The sequence below is a fragment of the Protopterus annectens genome, chromosome 9.part0 (genome assembly GCF_019279795.1).
Source record: "Protopterus annectens isolate FY-2018-M chromosome 9.part0, PAN1.0, whole genome shotgun sequence".
In the NCBI taxonomy this organism is placed as follows: domain Eukaryota; kingdom Metazoa; phylum Chordata; order Ceratodontiformes; family Protopteridae; genus Protopterus; species Protopterus annectens.
The window spans coordinates 850,797,778-850,822,723 of NC_056743.1; the positions used below are offsets into that span (position 1 = coordinate 850,797,778).

Genomic DNA, 24,946 nt, shown 5'->3' on the forward strand with positions numbered 1-24,946 from the left:
GGTGTGTGGTTTGTGGTTTTATGTGAAGGCAGTGGTGGTGTGTGTTCTGGAGGGCTATATGTTCCATGTGGTGTGGTGCAAGTGTTGACCTTCGCCTCTTGACCAGCTATTCCGGTCTTTGCTGGAGAGTGCGTGGCTTCCAATTTGGATATACAAGTGCATCTCTCGCAAGTCTGAGTGTTGGGAGGTAAAAGGATAAGTGAACAAGAAGCCATGTATTCACCCCAGGTTTATAGCTCTTCAGACCACTATAAAACAAGAGGGAACAAGTAGGAGGGAACTGCAGTCCCTAGGCTCATAAAAATTTACTTAACTGATACCTATGATAACGCACAGAGGGTCTCGAATATAAATCTTAACAGGGGACCTTACTCTGGAGCAGAGGCTCTAAATAGACCACCACAGCAAACTAACAGGACAAGGTCTTCCTCTTCCTCTTAACAGCAGAATTTTTCCATGGAAGACTTCTCAAATAACCAAAATATGAGGCCCCTTTGTATAAAGCAGAGAGGCCAATACATTTGACCCCTACAGTAACTATAAAAACACAAAACCTCACCAATGAAGCACTGGCAGTAGAATTGTGCAGTACCCTTAACAGCCTGTGAAGCAGACAGGCATCCACAGGTGGCCCACAATCATAACAGCAAGAAGGTGGCTTGCTGGCATTACATAAGAGGATGGCAAACTACTACTCCCTGTATTCAACATTGTTTGACTTTTACTAAAAATTCCAGAGACTGAAAAACAAAAGAACATTTACATGTCACTGGTTAATAGTAAGAAGTACGATCACTTGAAAGTAACAGTACCTTTCTAGCCAAAAAACATTTGTATGTGTAGGTTGGTATGCCCCGGCACCCCCCCCCCCCCAAAAAAAAAGACAAGATATTTAACTCCAAAACTGTTACAGTTTGGAGATAAATGAAAACTCCAAGCTGCAGTACTTTTCTTCTTAGTGATTTTTCTCACCATTGCCTGCCTACCATAGAGAGACTGGAACACTTTATGGAGTTGGATGGCTAAGGCTAAAGGAGTTTTTCCACCCAGAGTATTTACAACATCTTTGAGAAGCCATTAGGCTCACATGCAGATTTGGTCACTAAGCATTTAATCTGAACAGGTGAACCTCAACTTTTGGCTCCCCTTTCTTTTGGGTAAAATGCCAAATTTTAAATTGCTGTCTCTGCTGCTCATTAATCAGTATTTTTAATAACAGAGTTTTTGATTATTCAGTCGCACTTGGTTATGCAGCCCATCCTCATGTGCTCTGCCCCCCCCCATATATACAAGGGTATTGTCAAAACCCAAGTGATGCATATGAGTAGGTTAAACGCTAGTGATTCCAAATGTGTTTCTCAGATTAATGAAACTTTGGCTTCATTTAGAGAGAGGGGTTATGAGGATGAAATGTTAGAAGATGTTAAAGGTCAATGTTCTATCCAATACAGATTCGGCCTACCCCCCATTTATTTGGTGAAATAGTGAGCAACCATGACAGGGAAAATGATAACGCTCATACACAAGCTGTTCGATATATGACCACATACAGTAGATGCAGTGAAGGTATTAGAAAAAGTGTGACCAATAATTGGGGCATCCCGAGGAGCCTACCTGAGCTTAACAAAATTAATCATAGACCTATGTTTATGTATAGAAAATGCATGAACCTTAAGAACAGATTATGTTACAAGGACATGCAGACAGTGAAATCACAAAATAGAAGGGCTAAGCAAGGCACTTTTGCTTGTCATAACTGCTGCTGTTGTGCTCTTATTGAGAACAATAATATATTTATACATCCTAACAGTAAAATTTCTTTCACTTTTAAAATGTTTCGCTACTTGTAACACTAACATTATTGTTTACCTGGCTACTTGTACAAAATGTATGTGTTTTTATGCGGGCAAGTCAACCAGACATTTAAAGGACAGGATTATAAAACATAATTCTGAAATTAGAAGGGGTATACTATCCAACTCCTTAGCAAAGCATGTATCTGAAAATGCTACCCATAGTTTTAAGTTTAGGGATATGGAAGTTGTGATGAGATCCATTAGAAGAGGAGATTTAAACAAATAAGGAATATCAGTGGATTTTAAGACTACAGGCTGAACACCCATCATGTGTCAACCAGATGGCCTCGGTTAAACCTGTTTTAAAACTTAAACAAATGACTCTCTAGACTAAAACTATTGTTTGTAAAATGTTGTATGTAGTTTTAAAAGTATATTACTTGGCACTTAACGGCATTATTAATTTTGCTTTTATTGGCTGTGTGATTAACTGATATGTATAATAACTGTGGCTACTTTATGTATGGTTATTAAGCACTGAAGAAGGGTACTGGATACCTGAAAGCTTTGCTACTTTATTTTCTGTTCTTACACTGCGGTGGTGGTGCTGCGGTAGCGTTGTCGCCTCACAGTAAGACATTGCCCTGTTTGACTCTCAGCCAAAGCGTCTTGTGTGTGGAGACATGCGTGAATGGGCGTACCTTCGTTGAAGGTTGTGTGTCAGAGCTGGCAACTCGGTACCTAAAAATCTACTGCCAATCATTAGCAGACCGGAGTTCCACTGTGGCGACCCCTAACCGGGAAAAGCCGAAAGATACAACAACATTAAATACTTTGCTGCTCTACGTTGGTGCTAGTCATTTTGTTGAAGTTTGCCGTTTTTTTTTTTTTTTTTTTTTTTACTATTGCACCTTCATTCTGGGAAGTGTTTTTGTTGTGGCTTGTTCCTTACTCTGCAGCACATATCTGACCCACCAAACTGCAGTGGCTTTCATCCACAGAAAACATTTTTCTTTGGAAAAGTACTTTGTTTTTCCAATAACAATACCATTCATTTGCAGCTGGCACCATCCAAGTGTTTTTCTGAATGTTGGTCTTTAGATTTCCAAATCATTCCTCAGAGCACAGTGCCCAATATTCTAAAATTCTGGGAAAAATACCATGTGATACAAATACTTTTTCTAACTTTAGTTTTAATAAAGGTTATTTCAGGACACTTTCTACTGCTGCAAGCCATTGATCAGCCTCAATTTCATACCCCCATGCACCAATCCAGAAAGTTTTTACTTCTCTCTTTTTGAGCAAAAATGCTCAAACCGGATCATCTACCAAGACTTAGTCTCATGTTGAGCAAGTGTAAGAACCTTAGTGAAGGAAGTCACAAAGGGAAAAATCGAAGAAATGTATTGACTTGCTGTTCCTGGAGGTCTACTGTGTTTGTTCATAGTCCACCCACTTTGAAGTAGAAGAGTACGAACACAACAGACCTCCAGGTACAGCAAGTGGATAACATTTCTTTGAATAAAAAAGCAGGAATAATTGTTCAAATGTTCTGTCTATTCCCTCTCAAGCAGTTGTTAAATAACTTCCTCTATCAGCCACAATATACACTGATTATTTTAATACATGTAAAATAATGTTATCCCCCCTTTACAAGAGATCTATTCTCTCATCAGTCTGGGTTTTACTATTTTGAATGTTACTTTAACTGATAAATAAAAAATAAATAAAAAGTAAATTTTAAGTTTTGGACAGCCCTGCTTAATTCAAACTCTGCCACAAGAACCGCCTATATTCAGTTTTCCCCCAAAATGCTGGTCACGTACAGCCTATACACCCTCATGGAAGATCCATGTTTCCAGCGAGTGATTTATCTTAATGCCCAATGCTTGAACTTCCAAGATGTCTGCACAATGAATAACAGCTTAATTCTAGCTCTCCCAGTGTGAAAACTGGAACACAACAGAGAATGCAAGTAGACTTTTGAGTTTATGGGTAAATTTCATTAACTGGCCAAGTAAACGCTTGGCCATCTGGAAAAAGTGAACCCAATGTGGGGGGCTTTATCCCCCATACCCCTATGTGGGGGGCTGTGCCCCCCCAACTAAATATACCAACTCAAAGATCGCACGACCACAGGGGTAAGGGGCAAAGTTCAACAGGATGGCCAAGCGTTTACTTATCTGGTATTCAGGGATGTATGTGTTCTTGTGCGGTCGGCCTTTTCATCTCAGTTACATGTTTCGGTCTACTAAAGTAGACCCAGTACAGCATATAAAATATTGCATGATAATTACAAGAATCAGAGGAGGTTAGAAAGAACTGGGAAGAGAGAATGAATAAGCAATTCACAAGAAAATAGGAGAATATATGCATGTCTCCCAAATATTCAACAAAATCTAGAAGATTTAGGATTTTTGCTTGGAAATGTTTACATGAATATTTGTATAGCCTAAGTAGACCCCAGAGAATTTTTTTTCCTCAAAGAAATAGGTAATTGGGGACATTGTCTGGGACTGAGGTAAGTTGGCAGACTAATGATTTCTCATGGGATGCACTGTCAGAGATGCTGGGTGGGCAGATTGATGTGACAAAGATGATGATTTTTCTGAGCTTTGATACAGAATCGGAACTGCCTATAACATGGTAAGGTGCGACAAAGATGATGATTTTTCTGAGCTTCGATACAGAATCGGAACTGCCTATACATGGTAAGGTTTTGCTGAGTCTAATTATGGTAGCTGCCAAAAAAAGCAATACTAGAAAATGGAAATCAACATCTAAACGAACTACACTGAAAATAGTGAATATATTAAAAGAGATAAAACAATTGGAATTGAGATCTTTAGAAACGGGTAGGAGCAAACTACATAGAAAAAAAATGGGAATTGCGGGAACAATACATACAGGGGAGGAATGAGGTTTAAAAGAAGGCAGAACTTAAGAGCTATGTAATGTTTGACTGAAAATGATTGGGTAGACAAGTGATGTATAATGTTTGCAACTGTAAGTGTGTCAGTATGGTTCATGACGTAAAATGTTTGCAACTTGGATTGTGTTGGTGTGGTTTGTTTTCATTTATATAAACATACGATTGCCTATGTCGTAAATTTTCTTCTTTCGGCTTTTCCTGGTTAGGGGTCGCCACAGTGGATCACCTGTCCGCTCAGGACTGGCAGTGAAGTTTGACAGTGTCGAGCTGCCAGCCCAGCGCCCAACCTTCCACAGAAGGCACATTGCCTAGGTCGTGAATGACTGTTTAATAAAGATGCTCATAGTTTAAAATAAATAAGGGCAGGAATTGAATAATTTATGCAATGTTGTTCAGGTTATATATGATACATGTGAAGTATAATGTTTGTAAACGTAAACTTGTCAGTACACTTTAAATACTTTTACAGAAATGTAATTTGCCTATGTCACAAGTGATAATTCAATAAAGGTGTTAAAAAAACAATGCCAAAGGCTGGGAGCAAAAATAAACGGTCTACTGGGGAAGTATGCCACATCATGGGGAAGAGTACTTTTTTGTCACTTAAATGATGGAGGGAAACTAGTATGTGCGAGTTCCAAAACAAAAAAAGCAACCCTGTCCTCAACTTTCCCCACAGGTACTGTTCATTCACAGACTAGTCTCTACCTTCTACTTGTGGCAGACCCCCCCCCCCAACTTCACTCGCCACATAAGAAAAAAAGCAAGTCTTAATCATTTGTTCTCAATGATGGTCCATGTAATATCCAAACCTTTAGCTGAATGTCAGCTGTAGTCTGTATGAGTTGATTTCCTGCCTATACACCAGTTGGGCTAGCTTTCTCTCATCTTTTTCAATGCTCCTTCCATTTTATAAAAGCCAAAATTTTCTCTCTAGTCTTCCCTTATCACTACTCCTTATTTTTCTGATTAATTCTTAATAGAAGTGCACAGTCTGTATGGAAACAGTGCAGAATGCAGCCCATCGGTCATGCATTCCTCCCTTTAAGCTCATTAGGAGTATTTTTTCAAGCCTTCCCACCAATTTAGCAAAATCATCTTACCTGAATTCCAAAACTTAAATTTTTACATGACCTGACCCTACTGCAGTGTTAACAGTAAAACACATGGCATGTTAAGTCACTTATTCAGTGAAGGCACATTAACTTTCAAATTTAAGATATTTGCACTCATCTCCAGCAGCATTAATGATAATCTCCCACCCCAATCTGAAAACTAGGCTAAGACAGATGATCAAGGAGGTGCAATTTTAGTAATCTAAGGCATGTCCTTTGCAAGGTACTGACAAAGTTGCTGCTTCTGGATGTTGCTAAGAATTAATTTGCTATGGGTACTCAATTTTTTTCCACCCATGCATAATAAACAAACAGACTTGTGTGTTACTCAAAACTATTTTTACTTTACCATCTGTCTTAGGTAGGTAACTAGGCTATCTGCCCAAGGGCCTACGTAAGCCTAGCCAACAAGGTTCCCTGGCTTACGCCACCCAAGAAAGTTATTTTCCTGTGCCACTGTCGGGCAAAGACACAGAAGTGATCCCCGGGGTGCATTTCCTATTTCCCATCCACTCGAGATTTTTCTTGAAGAGTGCTAATTAAGAACTTTGCTTGACATACATGGGTAGCCTGTTCCAGAGTATGGGAAGTCTCTGGGACAGGAATCTATCCCCCCAGCATGTCCAGTTTATTGTGGTGACAAGGTTTAGCTCCCTAGAGCGTGTAGCTCAGAGGGATTGGGATTTCTTTAGGTGTAGCATGTCCAACAGCTCTGGGTTTGACATAGCTTTATATGTTAGGCAGAGATCACCTCGGAGTAGGCGATATGCTAAGGAGTAAAGCTGGAGTTTTTTGAGGCGGTCATTATAGGGTATTTGTTTGAGGCCAGTAATCCTATTTGTGTGAGGTACTTCTGTGGCCTTTCAAGCTGATGCAGAGGTCTTGTGAAGTACATTCCAAAAGGGGCATTGTACTTTATAATGGGGTCTAATGAGTGTTGAGTAGAGGGGAACAATGACCTCCTTTTTCCTGGATGAGAACCCTTTTACAATGAGGTGTGCCACGTAGAATGACTTCCTGACTACTGTGGCGATGTGACTATCAAAGCAGAGACTACTGTTCACCTGGGTCCCAAGGTCTCATCACGCATTCGGTGTCAAGTAGATTGCTGCATATGCTGTAGTTCATGGGTACAGAGTTTTTACCAAAGGGGATGACACTGCACTTTTTGGCATTGAGCTTGAGGCCATGGCTCTGACACCAGGCATCTGTCTCAGCGAGGATCTTCTGTAGGATGTCCACATCATTTGGGGACTTGACTATGCCTCCTAGTTTGCAGTCATCTGCAAATTTCATTAGCCAGAGGCCTTCTGTGTTTGGTATCAGGAGAGGTCCCAGGACGGAACCCTGTGTTTTTCTACTGGTCACTGCTTTGAGGTCAGATTTGGAGTCTGCAACTTTTACAGTGTGGCTTGTCAGTGAGCCAGTTGGCAACCCATCTTGTGACGTAGGGATTAATACCTAGTTTAGTGAGTTTAGCTATAATTCCAGAATGGGGGATGGTGTCGAAAGCCTTGGCGAGGTCAAGATAGGCTGTGTGAACCACCTTACCCTCATCTACGGCTTTGGTGACTGCCTCAGGTTCAGGAGGCATGATCTGCCTTTCACAAACCCGAACTGGTTGGGATCTAGAGTTTGGAAGTTACCAATGTCTTTACGAGTTCCATGATGATACATCCCATGGCCTTGCAGACCAGGCTCGTCAGGCTAATAGGTCAATAGTTCCCGGGATCAGTGGTGGCTCCCCCTTTGTGGAGTGGGATAATGTGTGCCATTAAGTGGGTACAGAGCCTGATGTGAGGCTATTATTGAACATGGTGCTTAACTGGGGAGCCAGTTTGTTCTGAAGCTCGTGTAAAACACAGCCTGGGATGTTGTCCGGTCCCATGGATGCTGTGTTTTTGGCTTTAGAGAGTGCAGCTTTTACCTGTGTAGTTGTGATTACAGGGACTCTGCATTCTTCCTGTATAGATATGGGCCCTTTAGGGGTTGAGAGGGGGGTAAAGTTAGCACCGAACCTATCTGCCAGGATATTGGCAAAATCAGTTGGTTCTGTAATTTTCTTGTCTTTGTGCTGTAACTCAGAGCAGAGCTGGGTGTTGCCATCGAGATTCTTGACACAGCTATAGAATGCTTTGTGGTTGTCCTTGGAATTAGTGGCAATTTTGTTTTCGTAGCTAGCTTTGGAGGATCTTATAAGGGATCTCAGCTTCTTATGGAGGCTGACCAGGGTTGCTCCTCCACTCATGGGATTCTACTCTCTTTTGCAACAGTTACTTCCTTCTGTTGTATAGTTTAAGGCGGGGGACCACCAGATTGGCTTCCTTTTTTTGGAGGATAGCACGATCCATGCACTCGTGTAAGTGCTTATAGAGTGCATTTGTGTAGGATTCAGCAGTTGTAACTGTATTGTCCATCTGCATGGGTGTCATGAAGTTCACCACTTCTGTCTTACGAAGCATGAAGTTGGCTTTGGAGAATTTTTTTACTGTGGTTTCCTTAATGGGGGTGGGGGCGGGATGTGGATATCAAGGGTGATTACCTTATGGTCAGATCGGACCATTGCCAGATATCCTTCTTTGATCCATTTAAACCATGGAACTAAGCTACCAGCCAACCATCCACCATGGCTGCTGGACAAATCTACTCAAACACAAGAGGGTACATGGAAAGGAAATCAGGGCATTCTGCTGTGGCATCATCCATACTTCCTAGAGGAATTGTTACTGTCCTGCCCTACCATTCTCCTCACATCTCAGAGACTACCATATGTGCACTCCTTGCTCAGGACAATTCTTCTGTTGGGCCCAGCCTCCATAAAGGGTCACAGTCAGACATGGAAAAAAAAATGCCACTGTATTCACTATCACCCCCCCCCCCTTTCAAGGATCTCTGGCATGCAACCCACTAATTAAATATGGATCATCACCGAATATCCCTTCACATCAACTAATTTTGAATAACTGCCTTGCGGGGTTTACTACATTTCTTGGCATAACATGTATAGTTTCACCCAATGATTTTTAACCTGTGTTCTTATTAAAGTGTCATACTAAAAATACAACATGCTAGTATCGGTTTTGTAGACTAAAGTACAAGCATAGAGATAGATCATGCCATGATCAACATAAAGTGGTGTGCAGTTCAACTCCTTCCCACACCAGAGTAATTAATGTGTGTCATGACAAAAAGTTGTGGCTTGTTTCCACATTAAGAGCCACAAAAATGCACCATAATATATGCCCAAGTGCCCAGATGCTCCAGTACCATAAAGTGACCTCAAAATGCATTCATACCGAAATTTTCCATCAGGTGTTCTCAGTGGAATAACTATGCAAAAATACTCCCCCAAACTTGAAACAATATGAACAGAGTACTGGTATTAATTGCAATAAAACAAACTAAATCTCAAACTTAGTAAAAGTAGAAAATCCAATCCTGGAGTGGATTTTTACTTATTCTACTAAGTTTAAGAGACTGGATCCTGGATTAGTTTTTTTTTTTTTTTTTTTTTTTTTTAAAAGAGGTTTATTTTAAGTTTTATAACAGTTAATACCAGTACTCAGTTCATACTGTTTCAAACCTGTGGAGTATTTTGTATAGTTATTCCACTAAGAAACACCTGGTGGAAAGTTTCTTACAGCGTTTGTGTTTTTTTCTTTGGGGGGGGGGGGAGGCAAGTGTGTAACACTAGGTTTACTGAAACAGAGAGACTGCATATTTTTTCAAGCTGTGTTCATACCTGCAAGCATAAACTGAATCACACCTTTGAAGGAGTACATTATTCATGATGCCACTCACCAACAAGAGTACGCTCTTACTTTTGTCCACAAAAGGTCTAACAAAATTTATCTATAACCAAATACGAACCTATGCAAACTGACATGTTAACTATCCTGAGTTTACTTCCATAACTAAAGCACCACCTGCAAATGTACTAAAAACAAAAAAGTCAAGCATCCTCAAAGTCAAAATTCCTAGTCAAGTCATGACACATTAAATACTCTGAACCTGTATCTGTACCAAAATACAGAGCAACTGTCCCAAATAGTGTGAGTCTTTGAACCAACACACAAATTCTTGTTTATCAACTAAAAAACAATCCAAGCCTTGCCAGTATCTAGTCACACAAAAACACTCTCTCAAAAAGTACATATTGATGTATGCAGAATTCCCCCAAAAATCATAATCATAACCCAGGACTGAGTGTGCAAAAATGAACAACCTTTACCATATACTGAATTATCACCAACAAGACAAAAATAAAATGTGTATCCACAACTTGTGCTCAAACAACAACACTAAATCAGCTATGGCTGTGGAGAAAAAGGAAAGAATGATCTCATTACTAGTGCTGGAAGGCCACTTAGCAAAGGGGCAAAGTACCCTACTTATACACATATACAAACTCATGACTATCAAGGTAGCTATGATGTTAAGATAACTACTTGCAGACATACATGAACGCAGGATTATTTGGTTGGGTTTGGGGTTAAGGTAGCTAAATTAAGCTTTTTTTTTTTCTTTTAGTGCACACACCGACATTTCAACAGCATTATTCTATAATGCATAAATAGGTCTGTAAGACAAACACAATTTTGTCTGCATGATATTCAAACAAGCGTCACCATTTTTACTGCAGGAAACTGACCCTTACACAATTTCAAATCCACATTAGGTATTGACTCAAAATAAGCCAGACTGGTCTGGTTCACTTACCAAAAAAATAAATTAATTAATATTGCATTAAAGAAAAATCAAAGGAAATGAAATGATCCGTGCCCACATCAAGAAAAGAAACACTTCTCTGTCAGAAGAAAAGAAATTTCATTAACTATACCAGAAGATAAAACATTTGTCCTGTAACGGAATCTTTGCTTTGTTTATTAGTTCAGCCATTTATAACAAACTCAAGTTCAGGCTTTCATATATAGATACAGCAAGCTAATATTCCTATTCAAAGGGCTCAAACATTAACACACTACTTACTCAATAACCTCTAGATGCACATTATCAAAAAAAATGCATATTCACTTGCCAGACTGACTCAAACTTCTAATATAAATATATTAACAAAACTGTACCACATCTTAACAGTGATCAGGTGGATGTTTCACAATGTTACATAAACTCATATGAATACATTTCCATCTATGACCTACCTCAACACATGCATACAAGAGTGCATCTGTGATGCATATACATTCCCAAGTTCCCACACATTCAGATTTACAAACAGGTAGACAAAGCTGCCAGATTAATGCCATACCAAGGTACAACAAAAACATTACTGATAAGCAATATGACAACTTTTTGTCATGACACCCAAACTCCTTTTCACACATGTCTACCAAGGGACCTACCTCGTCTTCTCCGGAATTTGACTTGGTATCTCCTGAAGTAAGCTTTGCTCTTGACCACTTTTACAAACCCCTAGTGGAAGACAAAGAAAGGCAAGTTGCACACATTGTTTATAAAAGTAAAAAGCATTCCTAGACTATACTACCCCATAACAGAAGCATGGCAAATTGGAGAACAATGTAATCACACTGACTGGTTTAATACAAATGATCCTGTGTGGTAAGAGACATACAGTAAAAGACAACATACAAAAAAATACTATTGCCACAGTGCAACATTTTAAGGCAAAAATAAAGTCTTACAGAAGCTTCTAAATCATTGTCAATTAATTTCTTCCCCACCAACATGCAAAATAAAATGGCAACATGCAACCATCAGCCTCCAAACCTCTTAAAATTCTCAGTGGTTCCTTAAGAGTAAGCTGCACTTCCATTATTTTATACATATTTTCATCAGTCTACTTCAGAGGAAACTTTGCCTACTCATAACACTTTTTGCATTAACAAAACATTGCATTTTGCACTGACTTGCTCTTATGCATGTCCCAAAGAAATTATTTTCCTCTGCCAAATGCAAAATATCTTGCAGCTTATAAACTAATTAAAAATTGTAAACTGGACCCAAATTAGGAAACTTTTGCTTCACAGTGTTGGAAATTAGTTTTGCTTGTAAACACAGCAGTCTATGCAAGTACCTCTGTGGTATTTTTACTTAAACCTTACCTGTACTAATACACGTCTGAGTTTACTTTGCCATTATGATGTGTACTACATGCAATATTATGGAACAGTCTGTTGAAGCACCTTTGTTGTATTAACTGTTGAAACCTTAACCTGCACCTTGAACTGTTTGAGTTTGTCGCTATCATTATTATTCCAAGTCTGATACTTGTTCCTCCTACACTTACTATGGCCATGCTTACCAATAATAAAACTCAATTGTTACACTGCATACAATATATTATTACAAGTGGGTGTCAGTTCTCGCCTTTAACCTCAGTCTGTTTATGATCAATTTTTCTGTATATGTTAATATGTTTGTTTGTGAACACTCAAATATTTTTTGTGTTTCATATGCTTGAATAATGACGCACAACACAAAAAACTGCACCAACTTTGGTAACACCATTGCAATTCTCTTCATGCAACTTATTTTAAGTTCTGGCACACCTACGCATAGCTGGATGGTACCAGATACAACTTATGATCCCACAATCTACCTCACTGCTTAAATAGCTTGACCTATGGCCAAACCCTCACTGTCTTTTAACATTCAGTCATATCATAAAATCCAGGAAGAACTAGAAGCCCAACTTATTAGTGCCTGTATAGCTCCCACTGACTTCTCACAGAAGATGCAAGCTCCACCACAGGGAAGGGGTCAATTACTCCCACCACGAAGTATGACCTTCATATCACTGTTACAGCTTTCCAGCATCAATATATACCGACTCCAGGCCATACTAAACAAAGGGCTCTGATTTATCCAATCTCCCCACCCACCTCTTTCTCTATAATGGAATAGCTGCATGTCACTAACAGAACTCTATTCTCTGAAATGTGCACTTGTTTAAGTTGCACAAACTTGACCACTGCCCACCCCTGAAATGTGTTCTAACCTTTATAGTTAGTTTTCACCTGGAGTGCTAAATTTGTCATTATACAACGATCCCCCCCATTAATATTCCAAAACGTGCACGCTGATTGGTCAGCGTGCATGTTGTAAAATCAGAGTTATAGTAATGGAAAAGGTCCAGTCGCCTAGACTTTTTCCATTAGTATAACTTTTTTTACAGCAACGGAGAACGCAAGACCTCCGTTGCTTTTCACACACTGTCTCGCTATGTTAAACGAGTTTAACATAGCGAGACGGCTTTAAAAAAAGTAAATGAGATCTTCCTACCTCCGTTGCTTTTTTTAAAGGAGTCTCGCTATGTTAAATGGGTTTAACATAGCGAAACAGCTTTAAAAAAAAGCAACTGAGATTCTCCGTTGCTTTTTTTAAAGCTGTCTCGCTATGTTAAACTCCTTTAACATAGCGAGACGGTTTGTAAAAAGCAACGGAGATCTTGCTTTCGCCCACAGCTCTGATGTACTGCGTAAGCATACACATGCGCAGTACATCAGAACTGCTGCAGAATACCAGACAGCTGCAGAAGGGCAGCAAGGAGGCATTATACAATGCCATAATGTAAGAAAAGTAATTTTTTGTTTTACTAAATAATGTCATTGTATAATAGCAATAACCCATGTGTGGTTAATGCTGGATTTACCCATGGTTGTCTTTGTTTGGACACTCGGGCTTTGCCCTCGTGACCAAACCACACCAACCATGGGTAAATCCAGCATTATCCACACCCAGGCGTGGGTTATTGCTATAATATAGTTGGAGACGAGACTCAATGCTACCATCTGCCTGCCTATGACTTTTCACTAAACTCCACTTTATCTTCACTTTCACTGTATTACGATTCTTTAGAGTCTCCAACGCAGAAAGCATACTACAAAGCAAGCTAGTTTTTATAAGCAATTTTTTTCTTTCAACTACTGCTCTGTGGTAAACAAATGTAAGATAAATACAGAAAGAATGTTTAACTGTCCTCTTTGTCAATTTCATGTTGCTTCTGTCACCACATTTCTACTGCTATCAAATATGCATTATTACACAATGACTGTTGAATGGGCGTGCCTTTGTTGAAGGTTGGGCGTCGGGCTGGCAACTCGACACCATAAAAACCAACTGCCAATCATTAGCGGACCGGAGTTCCGCTGTAGCGACCCCTAACCGGGAAAAGCCGAAAGACAGACAACAACACAATGACGGTCTGTTAACACTCAAAAAGGTATATGCTGATTGGTGAACCCAACCAGCTTGCCAGCTGTAAAATCCAGCATATACCAACAGAAAAATCCAGTCGCCCGGATTTTCTTCTATTAATGTATGCTACAGCTTTCCAGATTTCTTGAGATAACCGGTCGAGAAGTGAAGTACAAAATCTGAAATACAGAGAGTTCACAGGTGAGAGAGAAAGAGAGGGTAGAAATATAAGGAAATTCAGGCAAGTTATGCAAAACTAAAGAAACAAACCAGTTTCCTTGTATTTCTGCCCTGTCTCTCTCATACCTCTGAACTGTCCAGATTTCAAATTTTTAAACAAATAAATAAACAAGCAACAGAACTCTTCCTTTCTCTGTTGCTACCTTTCCAAAGTACCGATGTACTTCGTAAATATGGGAACCTATGCCCCATACACATGCGCAGTACATTAAAAAAGCCCCATGATACTGGAAAAAAGTACAAGAGCACCACAGCACCAAAAACACACAAGAAAAGTAACTTATCTTAAATAATGTTATTGTATAACAGCAACTCATGATCAAACCACACCAACCACGGATAAATCCAGCATTACCCACACCCAGCCTTGGGTTATTGCTGTAATGACTGCATCTTTATTCATGGCTCGTGGAAAAACTGTCTTATTTAGACAATCTCATGTAACCTGTTACAAAAGAAACATTACATCAACAATAATACTTGTCATCAAAATATATGATATCAGAAGCACACAACCAAGCCCTGAAAAAAAGACATGAGAAATAGTTACTTCAGAAAAAGAACTGTAAATTTCAGGAATTCGCTTCTACACATAACAGAGAATAAAAAAATACAAAAAAAAAATCAAAATCTTAAAAGGGGTAATAAAAAACAGAACTTTTCAAAATCTTAAAGGGGAGTAGGCAACCAAGTTATGTTCTGGCTTTACGCTTTGCAGGCCTACAGCTATTAGTCCAAGATTTGCTGCCACTGCTCTGCTAACAAGATGCAAATCTATAGCAGTTAGACAATATAGTAAATCTGAAAACAAGACAGTAGATTATACATGTGTTCTGCTACTAAATGCACAGTAAAAACCCAATTATGCCAATAAAAAGGAGAAACTAGACCCCAGCTCGTCTATGCACAGTAAATTAATTTCACAAAACATAACATATGCTGCTGCATATTTGTGTATATGTTGGGGAGAGAATTCTAAATAATGAAAACAGAAGCACCACAGAACACCAGGGCATTACTTGGGCATACAATGCATAGTCTTACAATAAGAAACTCGTCCATAGCTCAAACAAAGAAGTGAGAAATACTCCAGTATGAAAGTCCATATACACATCTGGGCGCACACACACAAATACATAAAACATAACTGCTTTTTAATACAGAAATATATGTATATTATACATATGTAACAAATACATGCACATTTATATCTATAATCTAAGTGTGTGTGTGTGTGTGTGCGTGCGTGTCTGTGTGTGTGTGCGTGCGTGTGCTATATACACACACGCGCGTGTATGTACTCTGTTTATTCACATACATGTCATATATATGTCTATATCCTACACATGTGCTATACATTATTTGTTACGAAGGCACTAGGTCTATTCAATTAGTTCAAGTTACATATAGGTTCCTATTACGTGATCAAAGTTTTGAAACTTCGAACACAGGGAAAAGAAAAAAAAAAAACAAAAGCTGCAACAGTAAACTAACTGTTACAAGCAGGGGGGCAAGCCCCCCTGCACCCCCCCTCATTAAATATACCAACTCCAAGATCGCACTACAGTGCAGTAAAGGGAAATATTCCCTTTCCGCACTATAGTGCGGTCTCGGAGTTAGTAGTTTACGGTTGCATCTTTTATTTTAATTTTTTTCTGTATTCAAACTTCAGCAAGTTCGATTATATGGTTTCGACCATATAGGGTTCGAACTTGTTGAAGTTAGATCACGTAATAGGAACTTGTTACATGCTATGGATACGTTTTGGTGATGCTTTTTTTTTTTTTTTTGCTAATTTAAAGGTACTGCAACCACAGTTGAAGTTTTCGGTCCAACAGGTATCACTTCTTCCTAGTTCTACTTACTAGCTTATGTTATCCTTTTGTCAATTACTCTTCACTTAAACATCCTTCATAACCACGACTCAAAAAAAAAAAAAAAATATATAGATATATATATATATATATATATATATATATATATACATATACATACATACATACATATATATATATATATATATATATATATATATATACATATACATACATACACGTAACCTAGAGCTCTACATCGGCATGAAAGTGACTAGGAATGTAAGCAACAATGCATTGCTTAAGTGATTCGTATATAACTACATACAGCATAAAATATATTTTTGTGATGTGCCCTGAAGGAAGCCAATATACTTGTATAATAGTTGGAAACACAGCTGTATCAAACCCAGAACTGTAAGATGACGAACATTCTAATATGAAGCCAAGGAAAGCAGCCAGATGAGTTGAAGTCACAGCACATAAAATCATGATATTGAGTCCACTACGGAAGAAATGGCTTCTGATGGTATTCACTGCTGTACAGAGACAAGCATATCCCAGAAGACTGCAGAATAAGCATTCTAGTACCAATGTACAAGAACAAAGGGGACCTTCATAACTGCAGGCAGTGAAGAGGCATCAAACTCCTGTGTAACAACATTAAACTGCAGGAGACAAAGTGACTAGTAAAATAATATGCAGAGTAATAAAAGCCAAGATAGGAGATTAGCAGTTCGGTTCTGATCATGAATCAGTACAACAGACCCAGTGTTTGCAGTGAGACAGATATTGGAGAAGCTGGAAATGAAACAGTTCAAATGGGCATTCCTAGACTTGGCAAAAGCAGACAGCAAGGTCCCAAGAAATGTGACTTGTGCAGTTCTGCAATGGTTCAAAGTCCTAGAAACACTGGTAGAATTAGTGCAAGCTATGTACAATGGCCCAACTAAACAAGAACACAGTGTCTGGACTCATGCTGGGAGAGGGGGGGGGGAAGAGTCCCACAGATAGTGGGTGTGCATCAAGAATCATTTCTTAACCCAATTCTGTTTCTACTTGAGATGGGCTAGATCAGCTAACAGATCAGAGAAACAACCAACAAATATGCTACATGCAGACAATGTGTGACCACAAGCAGACTAAATGTGAACTCCCAACATCTACCAGTCAGAGTAAGGAACTGGAAAGCAAAACTTAAGTACATGAGATGAAGTTAAGTACAGACAAATCAAAATGCAATGCAACAAATGGGAAAAATAAGAAGCTAAAAATTGAGACACAAGGGGAAAAAACAATAGAACGAGTTAACAGCTTCAGTTATTTGGAGATGTGCTTCACAGGAAAGGAAGACTGAAAAAAGTCAAAGTTAGAATCAGGGATCACAGAAGCTGCAACCATCTGTTGCAAAGTGCCATGACTAGTGTGTGACAGAGGAATGCCAAAGAACCTGAAAAGTAAGCCACAGAAACCTATGCAGTGAAGGCAGAATGGCTAAAGAAGCTTGAGATGAAGTGTCTCTAACAATCAGTAGGAAGCACACTGAGAGACAGATGAGGACAATGGAGTGGAAACTAAAGTAGAACCAACTAGAGAGAATGTCAAAAACAGGCTATGACAGTTTGATCACACATGCAGGAAAGTAAATGATGATTTGGTAAAGCAGATGTGGGACAGAGAAAAAAAATAGTAGAGGAAATCCAGATAAGAGATGCATGGACTGCATGAGCAAAGACCTGCAGGAGTTGGTCATGGCAGTCAAAGAGGATAGGGGAGTAGCTATGAATCAAGAAAGGTGGGAACAGTTGACATGACAGCTTGACCCAATGTAAAATTTGAAACAAGGGGGTCACTGACCATGTTGAATTAACAGACATTCTGTCTGGGTTGTCTGTCTCTCTGAACTAGGTAAAATAATATAGCAATAACCCACGCCTGGGTGTGGGTAATGCTGGACTTACCCACAGTTGGTGTGGTTTGGTCACGAGGGCGAAGCCAGAGTGGCCAAACAAAGCCAACCGTGGGAAAATCCAGCATTACCCACACCCAGAAGTGGGTTATTGCCATTATACAATGACATTATTTAAGAAAAAAAAATAAATTACTTTTCTTAAATAATGGCATTGTATAAAGCCTCCTTGCTGCACTTCTGCAGCTGTCTGGTATTCTGCGGCAGTTCTAATGTACTGCACACATGGGTATACTTACGCAGTACATCAAAGCTGTGGGCAAAAGCAACAGAGAAACCAAGATCTCTGTTGCTTTTTATAAACTGTCTCGCTATGTTGAAGGAGTTTAACATAGCGGGACAGCTTTAAAAAAAAGCAACTGAGAATCTCCGTTGCTTTTTTTAAAGCTGTCTCGCTAGGTTAAACCCATTTAACATAGCGAGACAGTTCTGAAAAAAGCAACGGAGAAAGCAAGATCTCCGCTGAGTGACAGTTCTGAAAAAAGCAACTGACAAAGCAAGATCTCCGTTGCTTTTTAAAGTGTCTTGCTATGTTAAATGGGTTTAACATAGCGAGACAGCTTTAAAAAAAGCAATGGAGATGCTCTGTTGCTGTTTTAAAAGCTGTCTCGCTATGTTTAACTCGTTTAACATAGCGAGACAGGTTGTAAAAAGCAAAAAAAAAAAAAAAAAAAAAACTTATACTAATGGAAAAAGTCTGGGCGACCAGACCTTTTTCCATTACTATAACTCTGATTTACAACGTGCACGCTGACCAACCAAGCGTGCACATTTTGGAATATTAATGAGGGGTCATTGTATAATATACTACTGCTGTGTTCAAGGACAGCTACAACTCTATTTGCTCATCTACATAAACTTAGAATTAATCAAACTTTGCTTCTGTACAGCATAATAAAATGCAAGACACCCATGAAGATAAAAAAAGATCACAGTGACACTTCTGTTTTATTTGGTGGTGTAGCATACACACTAAAGTATTTTTCAAAGTGAAATGCAGACAAATGTAGGTCAGAAAAAAAATTCCACCAGTACTGTAAACAACAAACAATACAAGTAACGGATTATAACTACTAAATATTCAGCATCCAGACAGGCAATCTACATGGTCCATTTAAATTAACATTATGTTAACAGGGTAATGGATCAATTTCAGACACGTTCTGGGTACAAGTAATAGCTACCTTTAGCATACAAGACAGAACAGATGAGAGTTAGCAATAATAAATAATGCTGCTGTTAAGCACAGCAGACAACACATAGTACATGCAATTACAAAAATAGAGTTAGTAGGGGACCTAGCTAAAATATTCAGCACTAGTAGTAGTAGTATGATTATACAACTGCATGCAGTACTGTCTAAGGGCTAACTATTGTAATTTTGTGACTTAAGTATGAGCCACAGAATTATGAAAAAAAGTCAGAAAATATAGCAGAACAGAGAAAGTCAAACACTGCTGCTCTCCTTTCTTTTTTTTTTTTTTTTTTTTGCAGGGGGCACCCCCAAGTTTACACCAATTCCAAGACTGCCATACCTGAAAGAAAGGGAAAAATCTGAAAAATGGCAATCTGGGACTCAGTATACACAAGTCTACATTTTCAATCATTCAATCTCTCTATTCTGGAACTCATACTAATGAGTCTCAGAATATCAAATAATTACCACTGTAACAGTTTCATATGAAAGTCTCACAACTGTAGGCTTAACAATTAAGCAAGCTTTGCTGGTGACACTGAATATTGGGTTTGAAGCTACTACACTTTTTTTGTGACAAAATAAGAATGTAGTGTTTCAGTCAGTGGTCTATGAAGAAGTAATGATGTGTGGGTGTCATTAAGCAATGCCAAAAATGTTAAGTTTAAACAAAGCTTTCAGTTTACCTACAAAAGTCACAGAAATGCTGCAAACTAACATTAGAGAGTCTTCATCACAAGGCTGTTCTAAGCCTAAAATGACAATAATGTACATCTTTTGATTTAGTGAAACATATCAAAACCACAAATTCATTTTACATCACAAAGACACAATGAATGTGAACTCCACATCATGGACAACCTAGTAGTTACACTAATTCAATGCTAATCTAGAAAACTGTACAATGATTAATCCCAAAACTAAACAAAATGAGAAGGGTAAGAGTAAACCAGCCTGCACATGCATAAATAATCAATACAATAAAAAGAAAAGAACTCATTAGAATTTAAAGCAACACTAAAGATCCACAAATCTTTATATGTATATATTGTAAATATGTTAAAATAAATTATTAAAAAAAGAAAAACTCAGGAAGATGTCAGGAAGTTTAGAAATAACACCAAACATTGCTCTACACTTAATGAACTACCTACTCATTCTGTAGATATTGTAATTAGCAAGTAAATTCAGTGCAAATTTCAACCCACAGACATTTATACAACTCCCTATTATCACAAAACTCACTATTAAAAGTGCTCACCAAAGCACAAAAATACATTTACAAATGAACCTGATAACATACAAGGCTGTCTGGTAAACAGCACTAAACATGCACTCGTGTACCCACTTCAACTATTCAACCTTAGATTATACACTGGCTTTGTACTCTACGTTTGGTGCACAGTATTTTTGATGCCATTTCACAAGGGAGGCCCCACCATGGACTCTGAGAATTACAGAATCATCAAACTGATGAGCCTCATATGCAAGGTTATGAAATGGGTCATAACAGGCTTGATAAAACTGCTACATATAAAACCTTGACCCCCCCCGGCAGTTTGGCTTTGTTAAAGATGTACCTTATCTAATGAATCTGGTGATTTTTTTTTTTTTTTTGAGTGGCTAATGCAAGCTACAAACAGTGGTTATGCTATCCTTAAAGCACACTTCGACCTCGACACAACAGGTGCTAACCATACCACATGCCAATATTATCAAGTTAAATGCATTCCAAATTGATCACGGAGACCGAACCCACACTGTGAGGCTGGAAGGTACATCCTCAAAAAGCATGAAGATATCCAGTGGGGTACTACAGAGATCCATGCTAGGACATCTATTTGGCATGTACTTCTCAGATCTCCAAATAAAAAATAGGGAACTCTGGTTAACTAAGTTTGCAGAGGACTGTAAACTGGGTATTACAATCCTCTTCTGATACAGGTGAACTTGCATGTCAACAGCTGATGTGCCGAAAATGGGCTAAAACCATGCATCTGAACTGTCCAGATTTTCACCTCATTTTGGCCTGTTTTTCTAAAAACTGTTTACTGGCAAATCATTGTGGACTGAAGTCAGAAAATGACAGATATTTAACTTTTAGACTTCATATATTTTATAAAATTCATGCTAGTCTAAATTTGTAAGAGTGTATTTAAAAATTGGGGCCTTTGCCCAGCTGATGTGCCGAAAATGGGCTAAAACCATGCATCTGAACTGTCCAGATTTTCACCTCATTTTGGCCTGTTTTTCTAAACTGTTTACTGGCAAATCATTGTGGACTGAAGTCAGAAAATGACAGATATTTAACTTTTAGACTTCATATATTTTATAAAATTCATGCTAGTCTAAATTTGTAAGAGTGTATTTAAAAATTGGGGGCTTTGCCCCCCACCCCCTTATTTATGCCTTTGTCCAGATTTATTGCTTCAAGAGGATAAGAGGTATAGCTAAATGCTAAAATGCAATACTGCTGCACTTGGTAAAAAAAAAAACTCCAGTCAGCTTATAATATAGAAAACACTGCACTTAAAAACAGAGACCTTGGAATATGGATAGGTCACTCCCTCTTGATTACACTGCAACAGTTGCCAGAAAATCTATCTGGCATAGCTGACTGCAAGGGATATTTCATATAGATCCAAAGTAGTCCATACCCCACTATATTCTGCACTGATCAAGTCTACATTGAGTACAATGCCCCCTTTGTGAGGGGGCTCCTGACAAAAAGATCATGGGACTAAAGGATAGGTGCTACCCAGAGAAGATGGAGGCCTTGACCTTGCATTCAGTGTTCTCTATCCTCCTTTGAGGTTATTTATGCTTTGCCTTCCATTCCGGATCCAGCTAGGACCTCTTATTTCTCCACAAATCAAAAAGTCCGACAAACACTAGAACCTGAGATTTGAACTTGCTTCAGCAATTAAACCAAGGTTTAGGGAAAGATGTGTTCCACGACCACCCCTTCGCTAAAGCAAATTTTTCCAAATAAGAAATACAACAGATTTTCTTCCAAGAAGGAATTACACAACTGAATGGATAGTCATAAATTCACCCTATGTATGACCTGCCTCGTGCTCCTTCAAAAGAGAAACAAAATCTAAGTGTGGGAGCAGGCAAAGCATAAATTGCTACATGACCCTGTTCCATTGTACATGCCATGATTCTGTGAACCCATGTGCCAGACTGATTTTCTTAACTCCACCTTCTATCACTACAGAACCAAAACTAAGCTCTCGTTTTTATTTGCTATTCTATGCGCCTTTCTTGCATTCCTTTCACTCTTTTTGCTAAATATGCATAATGGACTTAAGTTGTCAGATTTTTATGGAGAGTGCAAATTTTTGACACCACAATGTTCAAACAGTTTTTCAAGACCTGTTAAGTGGCATGAACGCTGTTTCTCGGTGCTATTGTCGTCAGTTGTTTGTAAGGACCGTCACACCCCCCCCCCCCCCCAAACTAATCTCAAACAGTACAACAAAAAATAGTCTCAAGGTGGAAGAGGCATACTGGGTTTCTCATACAAACAAACGCTAATTCCGGCCATAATCACTCCCAATAAGACCATCCTCCGCATAGCTCTCAAACAAATCCAGAAAAAAAATCAGGAACATTTTTTAAATATTAGTACCACTAACTTAAAACGGTGACAGAATAACAGAATGCAAATTAATATACACTTTCTGAAGTAAACTTTAATTACTGGCATTATTTATTAACAGTAATTCACCAGTTTTCCCCAAAAAATCACTAGTCTTAGGAGGGACAGAGGAAGATTTCAGTCAAAATCAGGGACAATTGAGATGCATGATACTCCGATGCACACTACTCGAATATCACGCAGTTTTCGAGGGGAAATGTTACCGTTCTTATTCTAACAGCTACGGAGAGCACTGCTGTTAGTACAAGAAAGGCACTTGCTATTCCGAAAAAAGAGGACCAGTCCAGTGTTGTCCACAGTCGCAGTGTTTTCCTTCCCATGTACTCCCCTTTCTCCCATACACTTGGCAGATATGCAACTTTTCTTACAGTTTAAACGCTTAACGGTTTTAAATCGTAACGATATATTTAGTTAGAATTGTGATAGCAAAACATCAACTGTGCACGTTTCCATTTGATAAGAACAGCGTCATCACTTCTTACTGTAGCTTCTTGGGCTCACCCTGAAAAGTAGAACCCTACAATCATTCACTGCTAAAATCAGATTAATAAATGAAATTAATTACGGAATTTGACTTTAATAGGAGTACGGGTGAGCGCAAAACGAGATCTGACGAGAAGCGTTGGCGTGTGCCCCATAAATTGCACACACATACCAAAAAAGTTTCAGTGAAATACAAATTCAAAGACAGATCGCCTTAGCACTACGTTTTTTAAGGGAGGACATACACTGCTCTTTCATGGCAGCTGTGTTTTTTTGAACACCTTCCATAGGCGAACATTTGTAATCCATCCTTACTATCACCATCCGCAAATAATTTTGCGCTTAAAAAGTGGGTAGGCTTGCTAGAACCTCTGCCACATTCCTTTTGAACATTATTGTCAACTTCCTCACCATTTTTACAGAACCTTTATCAGTTCCTCTTCGGAACTCTTCAGGTAGCGAATTTCAGTTACGGGCTTCAATAAATCAAAAGGGCCTTACACGTTTACGCACGCGCAGAAATAGCTGCCGTACGGAACAGTAAATCATTATCATGTTGCTGCACGGAATAAATATGGAACCATTGCATCCACATGTAGGAAATAACCAGAGGCAAACTTCTCTATAGTAGGTCAGTACTTTATAAAAATCTGTAGTTTTCTGGAAATACATTCAAGATTGAGGTAATTAAATAATGACGTATATTTGAGTTTCAAACTTGTTATTCTAACAAAATCCTTAGTCTAGCAACTTTCTTAGTTTATAGGAGTAATGTATTTAAACTGCCCCTATTTTGGGTCCTTGTCCACTCATTATTTTAGGATTTATACTGATTTTTTTTTTGTTTGTTTTTTTTGGCTGTAAGACATTGAGGCATGATCAGAAGTTATACACTGGATCATACCTCTTAGAGCAAAATCATCTGGACAAAGCCCTGAAAAATGACGGACAAAGACCCAGAAGAGATAGTTTTTAAATATTGTTCTTACAAACTTAGAAAATTGACGGAATAACAGGTTTTACATTAGCAAAAAATGCTCTGAATGGTATGAAGTCTGAAACTCAAATATCTAATTTTCTGACTTTGATATTTAATGATTTGCTAGAAAACTACAATTTTATTAAAAATGTGTCAAAATTCGAGACGCAAATCTGTACAGTTGACAGGTATGCATTGGATCAATCCCTGACACACAAATATTTAACTGTAATTATAGAAGTATTACAATCTTATCTGACAATGCTATAATAGTTCTTGACCTTCCATCCCTAAAATATAATGTGGAAAATGGGCAAATGAGGAACATTATAGGTTCATAAGTAAGTACTAGGCTGTCTGACCGAGGGCATCTATAAGCCTAGCTAGAATGTGTTGGTTTTCGCCGCCCCCTTAGATTAGTTCCCTGTGCCTCTGTCCAGCAGAGCCACTGCAGTGATCCCCGGGGTAAATTTTCTGTTTCCCATCCACTTGTCAATGTTTCTCTTGAAGAGTGTTAGTGAGGGGCTCTGCCTAATGTAGATTGGAATCCTGTTCCAAAGCATGGGGAGTCTATGGGACAT

The 24,946-nt window shown here is 38.7% G+C and overlaps 1 protein-coding gene across 2 annotated transcripts in view; it reads right to left on the reverse strand.

The window, feature by feature from the left end:
• LOC122811596 (60S ribosomal protein L5-B-like) overlaps positions 1-23,935 on the reverse strand; it is a 225,772-nt gene extending 201,837 nt beyond the window's left edge. For both annotated transcript variants that reach the window (XM_044083551.1, XM_044083550.1), the window contains exons 1-2: positions 23,798-23,935; positions 11,207-11,276 (exon numbers count right to left, since the gene is read on the reverse strand). In XM_044083551.1, coding sequence (XP_043939486.1) covers positions 11,207-11,276; positions 23,798-23,800 — 73 coding nt within the window. In that variant the 5' untranslated portion in view covers positions 23,801-23,935. The remainder of the gene's footprint in view (positions 1-11,206; positions 11,277-23,797) is intronic.
• Between the last annotated feature and the right edge of the window lie 1,011 nt (positions 23,936-24,946).